General features: G+C 38.6%; 1 protein-coding gene across 1 annotated transcript in view; it reads right to left on the bottom strand.

Annotated features, from left to right (window-relative positions):
* LOC128048239 (pregnancy zone protein-like) overlaps positions 1–18,066 on the bottom strand; it is a 64,057-nt gene that overhangs the window by 27,176 nt on the left and 18,815 nt on the right. Inside the window, exons 11-19 of the mRNA XM_052640625.1 lie at positions 17,634–17,795; positions 16,914–17,141; positions 12,886–12,949; positions 8,026–8,168; positions 7,316–7,465; positions 4,353–4,517; positions 2,675–2,771; positions 756–948; positions 137–365 (exon numbers count right to left, since the gene is read on the bottom strand). Coding sequence (XP_052496585.1) covers positions 137–365; positions 756–948; positions 2,675–2,771; positions 4,353–4,517; positions 7,316–7,465; positions 8,026–8,168; positions 12,886–12,949; positions 16,914–17,141; positions 17,634–17,795 — 1,431 coding nt within the window. The remainder of the gene's footprint in view (positions 1–136; positions 366–755; positions 949–2,674; positions 2,772–4,352; positions 4,518–7,315; positions 7,466–8,025; positions 8,169–12,885; positions 12,950–16,913; positions 17,142–17,633; positions 17,796–18,066) is intronic.

The raw sequence follows: 18,066 nt of genomic DNA, 5'->3' as shown, positions 1-18,066 counted from the left end.
GCACCTATTCCAGTCTAAAATTAGGCCACATCGTATTCGGTTATGATTTACTAGGAGATGACCTGGAGGAGATTTAGGAAACGGATGGTGTGTTCCTTCCTCCTACCTTCACTTACATCCAGACAAGTGCCCTTACCCGAATGCAATGGGACAGATAGTTGAACACAGTGGCTTTGAGTGTGAAGGCTTCTCCTCGAACCACAGAATAGGGAAGAGTGAGTTCCAAGAAGAAGGGCTGGAAGGCTGTGAGAGAGACGGTGGGCGAGAGTCCAAGCCCTGCTGCTCCAGACAAGCAGAGGGCGCTGGCTTTCCAGTCCGTGACGGTGTCAGGGACCTTGATTGCCAACTCATGTTTGCCCCACATACTAGAGATGGGAAAAAAGAAGACAAGAGTCAATGAATTCCTTTTCTTAAAAGCATGGACCACAGCTGACTCTAGAGCATGACACTTTAGAAACCCAGTGTGATAAATGCTAAACTTGATATAAAGTTTGGTGCTCCTAGAGAGGTCTCTGAAAAAATTTTTTTTTTTTTTCTTTTTAGGGTTAAGGGTGGCTTTCTATTAAGTATCTCAGGAACAAATTAGAAAAACAAAATTGCATTGTTTAGCTATGAGATAAATGAACTACGAATCTACACATCTATCAGAAAAGAGTGGGGCAAAACAGAAAGGACTGGCCCTACGATTACACCAGAATCATAGAAGAGGATTCAAATCCTCCTACGAACTCAGTTCCAAGCAGCACACAACTTACTCGAGTGGCATCAACTCCCAGATCCAGGTCTCAGGGAAATACTTTCGGATTGTTTCTTTCACTTTCATAGCTGAAGAGTCTTCTCTCACATTCAATGGATAAACTACCCCTGCACCTACACCTGCTAGTCCACCTACGGGGCCTGGTGGACCTGGTGGGCCTGGTTGACCTAGTGCACCTGGTGCACCTGGAGCTGTGGAGAGACAACACGAGGGCCTAATGTAAGCCTGAGTTTTATCATCAAGTTCTCAGAGCTGCCTTATGTATCAAGTAGAATAAGGCCATACACTCAGGGAATGTCTTTTATTAGAACAATTTACCCTACCACCTTCTTACTTTGTTTTCTCATCTGTTTGTCTTATTGGAAGGTTAATCCTGTTGCTTCATCAAATAGTTTAGAGGCAAACGTATTTTTCTCTAGAAATGAAGACAAATGTAACTCTCCCTAAGCTGATTTTTCAACTGGTGAAAGGAAGAATAAAGAGTAGTTTAACCACCCCCACCACTCCCATACTGCTCAGATGGTAAAGAATCTGCATGCAATGTGGGAGACCTGAGTTTGATCCCTGGGTCGGGACCCCCTGGAGGAGGGCATGGCAACCCACTCCAGTATTCTTGCCTGGAGAATCCCCATGGACAGAGGAGCCTGGCAGGCTGCAGTCTATGGGGTTGCAAAGACTCAGACATGACTAAGTGACTAACAACAGCACAGCACATACTGCTTATGGCCTTCCCAGGTGTCACTAGTGGTAAAGAACCTGCCTGCCAATGTAGGAGACGTAAGAGACATGAGTTCAATCCCTGGGTCAGGAAGATCAAGTGGAGGTGGGCATGGCAACCCACTCCAATATTCAAGAATCCCATGGACAGAGGAGCCTGGAAGGCTACAGTTAACAGGCTCACAAAGAGTTGGACATGACTGAAGTGATGTAGCTCAGCACACAGCACAGGAGGAAACAGGATTCGTAGGCATCTCAGCATGCCTAGAGAAATGTCTCTGTTAGCAGCAGAAGAGAAAACAGAATCTTTTTGACTTTTCCTCTTTTCTATGTATACTTGAGACACAAGGAGACTAACAGTATATCTGCCAAAAGTTGAATTATTCTATTCTATTATTTAACTTGTCAGAATCACTGATTTCCATGAAAGAATGACTGAGGCAAATAATATCCATATAATCGTTCACATTTCTCAGATCCCTTGCAGATAGGGCACCATGATCTGTGCCACTTCCACAGCTGGCTGTGCATATCTACTCCTTCTCCAAGATAGTAACCTTGAAAGGCTTGCTGGAGATAGAGTCACAAGAGGAAAGCTGAATGAATCTCCTTGACAATGATTGGTCAGTATTCTGACCAATGGAGGTGTTTTGAACAGCCCCTGGGCTCACAAGCAGTTTTTGTGAGAGCATTAAAATTAACTGTTAGGTGCTTAGACGGTGACTTCACTTTCACTTTTCACTTTCATGCATTGGAAAAGGAAATGGCAACCCACTCCAGTGTTCTTGCCTGGAGAATCCCAGGGACAGAGGAGCCTAGTGGGCTGCCATCTATGGGGTTGCACAGAGTTGGACACAACTGAAGCGACTTAGCAGCAGCAGCAGCTTAGACTCTGAGATGTGGGGGTTTGTTTGCTAAGGCGGTATAATTTATCTTATCTTGACTAATTCAGATACTGAAGGCACAGTAGATAAAGAGGATTTAAAGTACCACGACTGTATTTAATTTTGATTAGAGAGAGACAGAGAAATCATAATGCTTCATTTTTTCCCTAGAGAAAAAAGTTATTTGAGGAAATTTTACTGAGAAATTGCTGCAGAGTCATAACATTCAGTACCTAAAAAATGTTTTTTTATCACAACCCAGCAAAACATTACTTTTCTTCTATTATTTTAGTGGATAAATAACTTTCACCCTTACCATATGCATAGTTCATAGACATTCCTGGATATGGAAGCGGCTGGCAAAAATATGGCTTGTGGATTTTTGAGTTGGTAAAAATATTTAACCCTGCAGACTGGAAGAAAAATAATTATTAAAGCATATCGGCAATCCAGTCTAGAGACTGGGATATTTTCTTACATCTGTATTATACCCTTAGTATTATACATAGAACTCAGGATTATCGTGAAAATTCCACCCAATGGAGAAGAGAGGTATTTTATAAAAATGAAAATGGGGTCACAGAGAGTCCAGATCATCCAATTAATGAATGGGAGTTGGGATTGGAATCTACTTCTGATTCCTATTTCTGAATTTTGTCTCCTGTATGCTTGGAGCCCCTTTAATTATCTTTTGCCTCCAAGAAACTGAGTGTTTTAGCTTTGGATGTTTTTCTTCCCTTCCTCCCCCTGCCTCAAACCACACATTAACTTTGTTGCAGAGAATAGTTTTTTGTTCCTTTTCATTTGAAATTGTAGGGTTGCATATTGGAGGTTTTTCTTCATAGCCATTACACTTTGCTTTGTTTTTGTTTTATTGGGAAATATGCCTTTGCCTGAATATCTGTGTTCAGCTCATCCCTTTTGTGATTTATCCTTTTGTTTTTTTTTCTTTTTCAGTTTTAAGCATATTGAAACTCTGCATGCAAAACACCCGTGCAGACATCCACAGTAGCTTGATTCCTTGATTCCTGTTACAGACTTCCTCCTTCTTCAATATTAGCCACAGTTAAATACTACTTGCTGTCCTCTAGAGTGCTAGGGAAGCTGTGGGACTCTGAAGCACAGTTGTCAGTGGTGGCAGTGGTATGGGACAGGGAGAAAGAAGTCAGAAAGAAACATTTAACAGTTAATAAAGAGCCTTCTTTTTCTCCCTCCATCACCAACTGATTCTGGAGGCTCCAGAAAAGGGAGGTTTAAACTGCTCTCAGCTAAGCTGCAGACCTCCACAGCAGTATGACACATGGCTTCCTCAAGGTATAGAGAGTGTTTTCAGTCCTTTTTGGTGCAGCTAAGATTTAATCTCACAACTTGGATAAACTTCCCTTTCATAACTCTGCCTAACTGCAGTTAAAGATACACATTTGCTCTAGTGTACCTAAGGCATGCTAATGCTTCTACTGCAAGTTTTATAAATTCTTCTGTATGAACAGCTACTTTCAATTCACCTGAAATTTTACTGCACTGAAACTGTTGGCTGCAGTATTTTACTTTATGTATTCAGTCATTTGCTGATTCATTTATTGTGAAATGACTGTTACAGTGGTTGCTGACAGAGTATTCACTTTTTTTTTTTAAGGATGTCAGAGGCTCTGTGGGAAATGTTTGCTTTGTTTTTCTCACATATTGGAATCTCTGAGAATCACCAAGAGGATATATGATGGTGATGACTAGCTTTGGATCAACTTGGTTAAAGTTGTGGGCCCTAAAAGTATACCCCTTGCTCTTAAAGTGCCAGAGAAATTCATGACTGACTGTTTGTGTGTGTACAAAGTTCTCCATCCTTCTGACATTTCAATATTTTTCTGTTAATCATAGCTTTGTTTTTTGGTGGTTGAGAGGAAGATCAGATTCTAGAGCTTAGAAATCCGTTTCTTCTCCATCTTGATGATGATGTAGACATCAATTTAGGTTGTGTTTTTAAGAAGAGGAATTACCTCAAAGATACTGTAAACATCATCATCACTGATGAGCTGCTTTGGAGCGTAAATGATTCCACTGTGAGTTATGTCTTCCGCATTGATGCATTTTTCCCCATCTTCATTCATGTGGTCTCTATATCCCATGCTAAAAGTTCTCTTTACTGATAGCAAATTATACACCTGCAAAGTAGAACAAAGGAAAAACTGTTATGTATTTTATAAAGTGAGATAATGTTCAATCTGGAGTTTAAGAGATCTTGGTGTTTATTTAATACTCCCACAGCAACATTATAAAACATGACACAGAAGTCATGGAGTGATATCAAAGGTTATGGATCCCAATCCTTTTGTTGTACAACAGAAAATAATGTATAAAGAAATCAAATTCATTGATGAAACACTCAGAGGTCATTTAGCCTAAAACTCAAGTCTCTTTGTCTCCCAGCCCAAATGCCTACTTTTTTTTTTAAATTTATCTTTTGAATTTTATTTATATTTATTGGTGTATAATTGCTTTACAATGTGGTGTTAGCTTCTGCTGTACAACAAAGTGAATCAGCTATTTGTATACATGTATCCCCTCCCTCTTGGAACATCCTCCCACTTCACGTCTCATCCCACCCCTCCAGGTCGTCGCAGCAAGCTGAGCTTCCTCTGCTTTACAGCAGGTTCCTGCTAACCAGCTATTTTACACATGGTAGTGTATATATGTCAGTCCTAATTTCCCAATTCGCCCCACTCTCCCCTTCCCCACCCTGTGCCTATATGTCATTCTCTCTGTCTGTGTCTCTATTCCTGCCCTGGAAATAAGTTCATCAGTACCATTTTTCTAGACTCTACATATATGCATTAATACATTTGTTTTTCTCTTTCTGACATACTGCACTCTGTTTGACAGACCCTAGGTCCAACTTTTAAAAGAAAGCACAGAGAAGCATTATGAAAGAACAGAAGTCATTCATATCCATCACCTAGAAACAACCTCTGTAAATACTTAATTTGTTTCCTTTTCCCACTTTATGTGATTATATTCTTACCAGGTTTTTTTTTTTTTCCCCCAGTCTACTGCTGTAGGACCAAGTTTAACTCAGGAGGAAATTAGATGCAAAGTTAACCCAGAAATAAATTCATTCTAGTTCAGTTTTTGCCTTGTGCGTGCGTGCTGAGTTAGTTGTGTCCGATTCTTTGTGACCCTATGGACTGTAGCCCACCAGGCTCCTCTGTCCATGGGATTCTCCAGGCAAGAATACTGGAGTGGGTTGCTATGCCCTCCTCCAGGGGATCTTCCCATTCCAGGGATAGAACCGCATCTCTTATGTCTTCTACACTGGCAGGCAGGTTCTTTACCACTAGTACCACCTGGGAAGCCCCATCATAAGGCCACCTGCTCAGTCGTACAGTATTCAGGCTGTTAAAGACACATTGACTCCATGCGGACCTGTTGTCATCTCTTATCTAAGCTACTACCATAGCCTCCTATTTCCATGCTTTCATTCTTGCTCCCATACTCTGAACAGCAAACTGGTTCTTCATAACTAGGTAAATCTAAATTGTCGCTCTCCTGCTTTAAACTCTTCACTGATATATCATTGCCTTTGCTGTCAATTCAATTCCTGGGTCGGGAGGATCCCCTGGAGAAGGAAATGGCAACCCACTCCAGTTCTCTTGCTTGGAAAATCCCATGGACAGAGGATCCTGGTAGGCTACAGTCCATGGGATCACAAAAGAGTCAGACATGACTGAACGACTTCACTTTCACTTTTCACTTTGCTGTCAATGCCTAATTCCACTCCAGGTTCACGGTCCTCCTTATGATCTTCCTGACTTTCATTCCACCAACTGCCTCTACCATCCTTTTCTCTCACCACTTAATGGGAGGTCATTACCGTTTCCTTTGTTCTGGCCTCAGGACTTTCATGCTGCTTTCATTCTTTACATTCCCTGCCCCTGCCCGTGTTATTTGACAATCTAAGAAGAGATCTCGATCACTACATTAAAACTTGCTCAACTGTTTTCTTCATCTCAACATCCTGTTTATTCCTTAAATGATACTTACCGACACTTAGAACTACTATATGTTGATGTGTTTTTGTTGCTTGCTTGCTTAACACATGAGACTATGAATCTAACATGGTCAAAGATCACATCTATTTTTCATCATTAGAACTCTTATTCTCAGAGCACTATCTTGTAGTCAAAATGCAGTGGATATTTGTTAAATAAATAAATGGACAATGAAGACTATAAAACTGAACTCTTTTACAAGTTATTCATTATAAGAAACATCTTTTTTTTTTTTTAAGCTGTGCTGCGCAGCATATGGGATCTTAATTCCCCAAGCAGGGATCTGAGATCCCTGCAGTAGAAGCAGAGTCTGATCCATTGGACCACCAGGGAAGTCCCAAGAAACATGTTTAAAAGTTTGATTGAAATCTCTTTTGTCCATACTTAAAACAAGTAAGTGCCTGGACTTTGGAGAAGATTTAAAAATTTGACATTTCACATACTATCTGGAACTGTGGTGTGTTAGACATGGCATTGAATAAAATTTGGTTCAAATTCTACCTTTAAAATATATTTTTTGGTGCATTGTTTCTATAGTTCCTTAATCTAACTCTGCTGTGTTTTCTTATTCCATAAAATAAAGGTAATAATGCCCTCCTTAAGGAATTATTCATTTCTTTACTCATTAAAAATGTGTTGAGCATCTTTTACACATGAGGACTGTGCGAGGCACAGGTGGGCAAGATTGCTCAGTCTTTGATACATCGTAGCAGACAATGAAGTGAGATGATCTGTGGAAAGCATCTTGTGCAATGTCTTTTTCAGAAACAAGTAGAATTCAAACTCTTATGTGACTTAGTGCACTATTCCTGACACTCTAAAGAACTTGTCCTTTGCAGGTATAACTTCCAGCTTCCAGAAATGGTCATATCATGTGTGCATTTTCTGATATCCGAGACTGAGATGGGACTCACTGACTGAGGTGAGAGCTCAGCTTCAGGCTTCATTAGCAGGACACTCTTGTCCACGGCTCGGAGGCCACAGAGAGAGTAAGGAGCGGCTGTGATCTTCAGGCTGGTGTTTGAGGCTGGAAGGCCTTGGGCTGAGGAGAAGCTCAGATTTACCTGTAAGGAGGATATAATTATAGCAATGAATTTTCCAATTGTTACAATCTTAAAACACTCTTCTACCCCAGGCTTCCCAGGTGGTGCTAGTAATCAAGAATCCACCTGCAATGCAGGTAAGAGATGCGGGTTTGATCCCTGGACCAGAAAGATCCCCTGGAGGAGGGCATGGCAACCCACTCCAGTATTCATGCCTGGAGAATCCCATAGACAGAGGAGCCTGGTGGGCTATGGTCCATAGGGTCACAAAGAGTTGGACTGAGTGAAGCAATTTAGCACACAGCACACACCCCAGGGAAGTCCCTAGAATATATTTTGAATTCCTCATGAATTTTCAGATAAAACAATAGACTTGCAAGAAATCGTGCTAATGGCCACCTGCTTTGAACTACTCCATTAGACTGCTCAGGTTTTGTTATCATTCTCTGCTGTTAGAGATCCTTTGGCAGAAAGTTTTAGAAGCACCACCTGACTGTCTTTTAGTGAACATAAGTTACTTATTTTCCATGCTTCAAAAAGAGGAGATGAAGAAAAGGACTGGGCTTAAACAAAACACCCACCTTATTGGCAAAACAGTTTTCAATGTCGAGCATCTCAGTATCTGCGACAACTTCTCCATTAGGTAAAATGGTATAAACAAGTAACTGGGCTATAGGAGCAATGTTTGATTTCACTCGGAAGGAGAAGGAAAATATCCCTTTTACTGCAAAGTAAAGAAAGTTCAAGATAATAGATTAGGAAGAGGGAAGACCTTCAGTTTTATAAAGAGGAGCCTCTCAAATTATTTTACTTATTTACAGGTGGAGTGTACTAACGTTACAAAAAGACTTGCCTTTATGCCATTGCGCTTGCAGTGAAAGTGAAAGTGTTAGTCTCTCAGTCATGTCTGACTCTATGTGACTCCATGGATTGTAGCCCTCCAGGCTCCTTTGTCTATGGAATTCTTCAGGCAAGAATACTGGAGTGGGTTGCCATTCCCTTTTCCAAGGGATTTTCCCCACCTAGGGATCGAATCTGGATCTCCTGCATTGCAGGCAGATTCTACGCAGTAGTATTCAGTAAACATATGCTGAACTACTGATATTATTTTCCTTAAAGATGTAGATTATATTGTTAATTTCCTCTGCTTAAGAAAGAAAGAACATTTAGTAAGTATTTTTAAATTAAAAAAAAGACATTAAGAAGTCAAGAGAGCAGAACTTCTAGACATCTTTAATGATCTCTATGATACAGTCAGCACAAGTTTTGTCATATGAATGTGCTTAGTCGCTCAGTCATGTCCAGGGAAGCCTGTCATATGCATGAGGGCAAGTCAAAGAATGCAACACAGTCTTTACCTTCAGGCCATTTACAGTAGAGCAGAGATACAGGTACACATGGGTGTCCCTAGTGGCTCAGCTGGTAAAGAATCCGCCTGCAACGTGGGAGACCTGGGTTCAATCCCTGAGTTGGGAAGACACCCTGGACGAGGGCATGGCAACCCACTCCAGTATCCTTGCCTGGAGAATCTCCATGGACAGAGGAACCTGGCAGGCTACAGTCCCTGGGACTGAAAAGAGTCAGACATGACTGAGTGACTAAGCAAAAGCACAGGTACACATAATCATGTACAAAATATAGTATGCCTCTGATTTTTATAATGCATCTATTTCAGTTGTTTTCTGTGTGAATTACATAGTGTTTAATTCACGCACCTTGAATCTTGTTCTGTCTAATCTTTGTAGCATACATTTATTTTAAAGCTGTTGTCTTATACATCTATAGAATATTTGAGGGCAACTTGTGGGGAAAATACACAAAACAGCAGGGTTAAAATAAATGTGAACTAGTGGCTGGTTCATATTTTTGTATGGCAGAAACCAATATGCCATTGGAAAGCAATTATCCTCCAATTAAAAATAAATTTAGAAAATGAATTAGTAAAAAAAAATTGAAGTAATAAAACTAAAACCATATGAAATTAAATTTCTGAAGCAGGGCTAAACATAGACAGGAATTAATTATTAAGATGCCATAATGAATGATTAAACACTAGAGTGCTTAAATTTAACAGCTTCCCAGAAATCTGAGACAAATGGAAAAACAACCATTTACATAGCTATCATCAAAATAAAGTATGCTTTATCTTACGGAGACACTTCCTTCTCCCCATTTCACCTCTCAAGATACTTAATATACTATGTAGGATTTAAATTCTATTAGTGTAAGTTAGTTCCAGAAAAACATCTATTTCTGCTTTATTGACTATGCCAAAGCCTTTGACTGTGTGGATCACAAGAAACTGTGGAAAATTCTGAAAGAGATGGGGATACCAGACCACCTAACCTGCCTCTTGAGAAATCTGTATGCAGGTCAGGAAGCATCGGTTAGAACTGGACATGGAACAACAGACTGGTTCCAAATGGGAAAAGGAGTACATCAAGGCTGTATATTGTCACCCTGCTTATTACACTTCTATGCAGAGTACATCATGAGAATCGCTGGACTGGAAGAAACACAAGCTGGAATGAAGATTGCTGGGAGAAATATCAATAACCTCAGATATGCAGATGACACCACCCTTATGGCAGAAAGTGAAGAGGAGCTAAAAAGCCTCTTGATGAAAGTGAAAGAGGAGAGTGAAAAAGTTGGCTTAAAGCTCAACATTCAGAAAATGAAGATCATAGCATCCGGTCCCATCACTTCATGGGAAATAGATAGGGAAACAGTGGAAACAGTGTCAGACTTTTTTTTTTCAGGGCTCCAAAATCACTGCAGATGGTGACTGCAGCCATGAAAGTAAAAGACGCTTACTCCCTGGAAGAAAATTTATGACCAACCTAGATAGCATATTCAAAAGCAGAGACATTACTTTGCCGACTAAGGTCCATCTAGTCAAGGCTATGGTTTTTCCTGTGGTCATGTATGGATGTGAGAGTTGGATTGTGAAGAAGGCTGAGCGCTGAAGAATTGATGCTTTTGAACTGTGGTGTTGGAGAAGACTCTTGAGAGTCCCTTGGACTGCAAGGAGATGCAACCAGTCCATTCTGAAGGAGATCAGCCCTGAGATTTCTTTGGAAGGAATGATGCTAAAGCTGAAACTCCAATACTTTGGCCACCTCATGTGAACAGTTGACTCATTGAGGATGAGATGGCTGGATGGCATCACGGACTCGATGGACATGAGTCTGAGTGAACTCCTGGAGATGGTGATGAACAGGGAGGCCTGGCGTGCTGCGATTCATGGGGTCACAAAGAGTTGGACACGACTGAGAGACTGAACTGAACTGAACCGAACTGAAAGTTTCTCAGTCGTGTCTGACTCTCTGTGACCCCATGGACTATACAGTTTATGAAATTCTCCAGGCCAGGATACTGAAAGGGTAGCTTTTCTCTTCTCTAGGGGATTTTCCCAGTCCAGGGATCAAACCTAGGTCTCCTGCATTGCAGGCAGATTCTCTACCAGTTGAGTCACAAGGGAAGCAGGAACTAATTTTGAAGAAATTTCCTCAAGAGGAAATTTGGCTTTTGATATGCTATTGGGAACAAACTTACCTGCTCTTGAAAAACCAAGATAATGTTCAGTCCCATAAAAATCCATGATAAATGGAAAATTAGAGAGACTGTTCCATATTTGAGTACCTGAATTCAATTTTTTTAAGGAATAAAAAAATTTAGTAAGAGAGTTTTTATCTAGAAAAGAGATTTTATGGACCTAAGGAGAATCTGTGATGAGCAGGGTTTAGAGTGGTATGTCTTTATTATGGCCTTGGTTGTCTCATGCTGCTGGAAAAATGGATAGACTAGAAAAAAAAGCTTTCATTTAGTGATAGAGTTAGTAGAAATTTAATAACAGATGAATTTGAAATTCAAAGAATTACAAGATTTTAAGCACAATCTAAAAGTCATGATTAATTATAAAGGTCTTTTTAATCCAGCTTTTTATGATTATTTCAACAAAGGTGGTGAATAAATAGAGTTAGGAGATTAAATAAAAATCAATCTTCATTTGGAAAATTCTGAAGAATGTTGAAGTGCAATGCTGGCTTTATGTTGTGTTGAGCTGCTTAAATAAAAAGAGATAAAGGGCCACTAGAGAAATGGAGTGAAAAGAGACCCTTCTTGGCACAGCAGTTTATCTTAAGCAAGTTGAGACTTTTTTTTTTTTTTGGCTAGCAGTTTTTCTACTTTACAAAATAAAGAAATAGTGCTTAATTCTAAGTTCTTCCATTAGAATTTTTAGTAAAGAATGGGATTTATTCAAACATATAAGCAGAAGAGTGCCCAAAAAATATAGCCTCTTGAGGGCAATGATCATGTTTTATTAATGTTTTTATGCAAAGCTCCTATTATGAGCTATAGCAAGATAGGAAGATAGACTCTCTTGAAGTATAGTTTTGATGGGGAAACTTTTTTTCCAAAAAATTTAACAGTTGTAAATCATAAAGAAATTTCTTAATCTTCATTTATGAATTAGTTAAAAAATATGTATTGCATACTCACTGTGTGTCAGGTACTAATGTGAGAAATGGTGTGTCAAAAATAAAAGACAAATATGTTCTAATCTTTATAATACATATTCTTTATTTTTCTTGAAAATATTCACTCACCTTGGGTGAATGGACTTTTTGATCTTTCCAAATATGCTTTTTTTAAAAATAAAAATTGTTTTAGTAAACTGACAGCCTATAATTCAAATGAACAGAAATAAAGGGACGCTACTTATGAGATTTAGCCTGGGGATATGTAACAAAAAGACTAAACATACTTATCTTTGGTAATAGAGTATTCCTTGAAAAGTTAATTAACAGATATTAATGGATATTTATGATTCAAGAAGATCCAGAAGGAAAGTATGATCTAAAAGAGAGAGGCAGGAATACAAGTGAGAGACTTGAAGATGGTGTGTTGCTAGCACTTAAGATAGAAGAAGCCATAAATTTAGGAATGCAGGAGGTCTTTAGAAGCTGCAAAAGGTGAGGAAACAGGTAATCCTCTGGAGTTCCAGAAGGAATTTAATTCTGCTGACACCTTGATGTTAGCCCAGTAAGACTTCTTTCTACAGAACTACAAGAAAGTAAATTTGTGTGGATTTTAGCCAGCAAGCTTCCTACAGAAGCAATAAGAAACTAATACAAAATCATACAGAGTAAAATATTTCTTTGGTGATTATTTTCATTTTTCAGTTATTTTCTGCATTAAAAAATTTAATAATAAAATGAATATATTTTACTTTAGAAATAAAATTTAAAATATAGAAACATTATAAAAAGGATTTTAAAAAGTACTAAAATGAACCTAGTATTCTTATTTTTAAAATCAGCTTCCCCATCTTTGGTTGATGGAAGAAAGTTGGTAGCCATTTGCTCTGATGTAAGAAATAGCTAAAGTGTTTAGGGCAATTTAAGAGAAAAAAAATAGGAAATCCTGAAAATACTTACACTCTCCTTGTTTAATGGATAACACATGGGTTCCTGATTGAGCGATGCTTCCTCTTGCTTTGATCTGAAGACAGAGGGAAATATGTTTAGTATCATTTTAAAGGGTAGTTTTTAAACTTACATATTTATAATATACAAATAACATATTTATAATTCACAAATAACAAGAATCTCACTATTTCAACCCAAAAGTTACTTTTGTTTACTAAATTTCTCTTCCAATATTTTCCAATATGTGTAGTTTAAGTAATAAACTTCAAACAATATACTTTAAATCACAAACATGTAATTTTACAATGTTTTAGAATTTTCTTACTATTTACTACTTATCTTGGATATTAATATTTTAAATTTACATATTCTTTCAACATATATTTTAAGCATCTATTATATGCAAAGCAATATATAGTGAAAGGAGATATAAAATATAATTAAGTATTATCTATTGCTGCCTTTATTTTAAAAAACAGCAAAAAATTACAAGCATTTACACTTTCCATGTATCTGGTACTGAACTAAATAATTTTAAGATTTTTCTTTAATTCTGGCAATAACTCTATGTTGCTGTTGTTTCGTTGCTCAGTTGTGCCTGATTATTTGCAATCCCATGGACTGCGGCTCACCAGGCCTCCCTGTCCTTCACCATCTCACAGAGTTTGCTCAAACTCATGTCCATTAAGTCGATGATGCCATCCAACCATCTCATCCTCTGTTACCCTCTTCTCCTTCTGCCCTCAATCTTTCCCAGCATCAAGATTTTTTCCAATGAGTCAGCTCTTTGCATCAGGCGGCCAAAGTAGAGGAGCCTCAGCTTCAGCATCAGTCTTTCCAATCAATATTCAGGGTTGATTTCCTTTAGGACTGACCAGTTTGATATCCATGCTGTCCAAGGGACTTTCAAGAGTCTTCTCTAGCACCACAGCTTGAAGGCATCAATTCTTTGGCGCTTAGCCTTCTTTATGGTCTGCCTCTCTAATCCGTACATGACTATTGGAAAAACCAGAGCTTTGACTATATGCACCTTTGTAGGTAAAGTGATGTCTCTGCTTTTTAACACACTGTCTAGGTTTGTCATAGCTTTTCTTCCAGGAGCAAGCATCTTTTAATTTCATGGCTGCAGTCACCATCTGCAGTGACTTTGGAGTCCAAGAAAATAAAGCCTGTCACTGTTTCCATTATTTCCCCATCTATTTGCCATGAAGTGATGGGACTGGATGCCATGATTTTAGTTTTTTGAATGTTGAGTTTTAAGCCAGCTTTTTCACTCTCCTCTTTAACCTTCATCAAGAGGCTCTTTAGTTCCTCTTTGCTTTCTTCCATTAGGGTGGTGTCATCTGCATATCTGAGGTTGTTGATATTTCTCTCAACAATCTTGCTTCCAGCTTGTACTTCATCCATACTGGCGCTTCACATGATGCACACTGCATATAAGTTAAATGGGCAGGGTGACAATATACGACCTTGACATATTCTTTTCCCAATTTTGAACCAGTCCATTGTTTCATGTCTGGTTCTAACTGTTGCTTCTTGAGCTGCATACAGGTTTCTCAGGAGGCAGATAAGCTGATCTTGTATTCCCATCTCTTTCAGAATTTTCCACAGTTTGTTGTGGAAAACTGTGCCAAAGGCTTCAGTGTAGTCAATGAAGCATAAGTATTCAAGAAAATTAAATACACCAAGGTAGCAATTCATGCAAAGATGGGCACAATAAAGGAAAGAAATGGTGTGAATCTAACAGAAGCAGAAGATGTTAAGAAGAGTTGGTAAGAATATACAGAAAGTGAAGTCACTCAGTTGTGTCTGACTCTTTGCAACCCCATGGACTATAGCATACAAGGCCCCGCTGTCCATGGGATTTTCCAGGCAAGGGTATTGGAGTGGGTTGGCATTTCCTTCTCCAGAGGATCTTCCCGACCCAGGGATTGAACCCTGGTCTGCCACATTGCAGGCAGATGTTTTACCATCTGAGCCACCAAGAAAGCCTCTAGAACATACAGAAGAACTGTATAAAAAAGGGCTTCAGTTCAGTCCAGTTCAGTCACTCAGTCATGTCTGACTCTTTGCAACTCCATGAACCGCAGCATGCCAGGCCTCCCTGTCCATCACTAACTTCTAGAGTTTACCCAAACTCATGTCCATTGAGTTGGTGATGCTATCGAGCCATCTCATCCTCTGTTGTCCCCTTCTCTTCCTGCCTGACCCTAACCACGATGGTGTAATCACTCACCTAGAATCAGACAACCTGGGGTGTGAAGTCAAGCAGAACTTAGGATGTGTTACTATGAACCAAGCTAGTGGAGGTGATGAAATTCCAGCTGAGCTATTTCAAATCCAAAAGATGATGCTGTGAAAGTGCTGCACTCAATATGCCAGCAAATTTGGAAAACTCAGCAGTGGCCACAGGACTGGAAAAGGTCAGTTTTCATTCCAATCCCAAAGAAAGGCAATGCGAAAGAATATTCAAACTACACTGCACAGTTGTACTCAGTACACATGCTAGCAAGGTTATTCTCAAAATCCTTCAAGCAAGGCTTCAACAGTATGTGAACAGAGAACTTCCAGATGTTCAAGCTGGATTTAGAAAAGGAACCAGAGGAACCAGACATCAAATTGCCAACATCCACTGGATCATTGAAAAAACAAGAAAATTCCAGAAATAATCTACCTCTGCTTTATTGACTACCGTTAAAGCCTCTGATTGTGTGGATCACAACAATAACTCTATGAGATGATTGACATTATTCTTTACAGGTGAGATTAAGTAAATGACCTGAGGTCATATAACTAGGAAGCAATAAAACTAGGATTCTAACTTACTGTCAATTATTTTACTTTTTTTAGAATTACAAAAATACTATATATATTATATGTTCCTATACAGAATTTTCTAACACATAAGGTTTTTTTTTTGTTCAAAAGTCTTACTTGGGTAATTACCAGCTTTGAATATTTCTAATTTTTGGACGTAAATAGGTATACTGACCCCAAAAGTATCATACCAACTTATAATATGCCTGTCAGTGTACTTTTGCCTATAGTCACACACAAATTCTTGAACTTGTAAATTATTTAGAACTTTTATAGGAGTAAAAGTCTACTGCTTTATTTTTAAAATTTTCACTTCTCCAATTAATGTAAAATTCAACATTTTTCCTAAAGATTGTTTATACATTTTATTTTCTATTGACTGTTTTGATTTTTGTCTTTTGTCTATTGATCTACTGAGTTCTAAGATAAAACATTCTTTCTGACTAATATGTTGCCTAAGTGTTTTCCTCTTCTGTTCAATAATTTTCCAATGGAACTCAGAAAAAAATGAAAAAACTTAAAGTTTCAGGGGAGACTAGAACATGAATGAAAAATTAAAGCATTAATTTGCTAGGAAGCAACTTTTTTTCACTGATAAACACAGAAACAAATTATATTGATATAAAGGGCATTACAGCAAGGAGATCCAACCAGTCCATTCTGAAGGAGAGCAGCCCTGGGATTTCTTTGGAGGGAATGATGCTAAAGCTGAAACTCCAGTACTTTGGCCACCTCATGCGAAGTGTTGACTCATTGGAAAAGACTCTGATGCTGGGAGGGATTGTGGGCAGGAGGACAAGGGGACGACAGAGGATGAGATGGCTGGATGGCATCACTGCCTCGATGGACGTGAGTCTGAGTGAACTACGGGAGTTGGTGATGGACAGGGAGGCCTGGTGTGCTGCAATTCATGGGGTGGCAAAGTGTCAGACATGACTGAGTGACTGAACTGAACTGAACTGACTGATTTAGATACAAATTCTATCTTTTTAGTTGGAACTTCCCTGGTGGCTCAGTAGAAAAGAATCTGCTTGAAGTGCAGGAGACCTGGGTTCGATCCTGAGCTGGGAAGATCCCCTGGAGAAGGACATGGCAACCCATTCCATTATTCTTACCTGGGAGATCCCAGTTGCAGAGAGTCAGACATGACTTAGCAACTAAATAGCAATCTTTTTAGGGTTTATATAATTAGGAAGAGCTACAGTGGCTTTTAGTCTTACCAAATAATAAAAGGTTAATTCCGTTTCATCTGTCAGAATCTGTCCATTCAGGATGTAGTGCACCCGAATCTCCTGTGTTTGCCCACAGGTGACAGTACCAGCCACAGGTTCAAGCTGAATGTAACTCTTGCTTGGGGAGAAAATATGTGTTGCAGTATGCATTGCTGGTATGTGAGATTCTTCAACCCATCTGCTATCAAAACAGTAGCTATTCTGTTTGTAAGTGACCTAATGGATAGAATAAAGGTCTTAAGTAAGTTATTTTTATTAACATTATATATATATATATATGTATATAACGTCACTCTGTCATTTGCTGAAGATTTTTTAAGACCCATGCTTACTCGATTACATTATAGGCTGCCTTCCAAAATAAAGAGTAACCTATAAACAACTTTCTGTTAAGTTTATTTAAAGTTACACTGTATGAATTTAGTCACATTCACTCATAATCAAGATCAATAACTTTTTCTTAATATCCTTATGGTTGTACATTGCATAAGGACATTATAATATTTCACACAAAATGAAAATAGTGGTTTACTAAAGAAATAATTAAAATCGAGTTTGTAATAAAGCTATAAAAATGTTGGATTTTCAAGGGACTGTCAAGATGGTTTAATAAATGTCTCCTGAAACTAGATCATGTCATAAAGTCTAAAGTGAAAACTTTCTGACAGAATTTTTTATTTCTTATTTTGTATTTAGATTTCCACTTACCCCAACTGAAATGAAAGAAGATGTGAAGTTACTGGTATCAATGGAAATGTTCACCAAACCGTGCTCATTTGTAGTAAATCTGGCACTGTACTGAAACATATCCACATTGACCACTACAGTCTCACTGGGGATTGGCTGATCCTTCTCATCAACTAGAAGAACCTAGAAGTAGGAAAGAGAAATAAGAAAGTGAAAACTGATTTCAGGTGTTATATAGCAATAACATTTTCCACTCTATTGTGTTCACTTCTTGACACCTTGGCCATTGTCATCTAATGAAGATCTTAGAATATAAAAGTAAGATTTGTTTTCTGGGCTCTAAAATATTTTGCTTTTTGACATTTCTGTTTAGATAACTTATGAGCGTTTAATCGAGAACTGCCAACAGTAGATTCACGGTGTTACCTTCCCCAGCTTTCTTCATCTTTGTTGT

Source organism: Budorcas taxicolor, chromosome 5 (assembly GCF_023091745.1).
Source record: "Budorcas taxicolor isolate Tak-1 chromosome 5, Takin1.1, whole genome shotgun sequence".
NCBI lineage: Eukaryota > Metazoa > Chordata > Mammalia > Artiodactyla > Bovidae > Budorcas > Budorcas taxicolor.
This window is presented reverse-complemented; position numbering and strand designations above follow the sequence as displayed.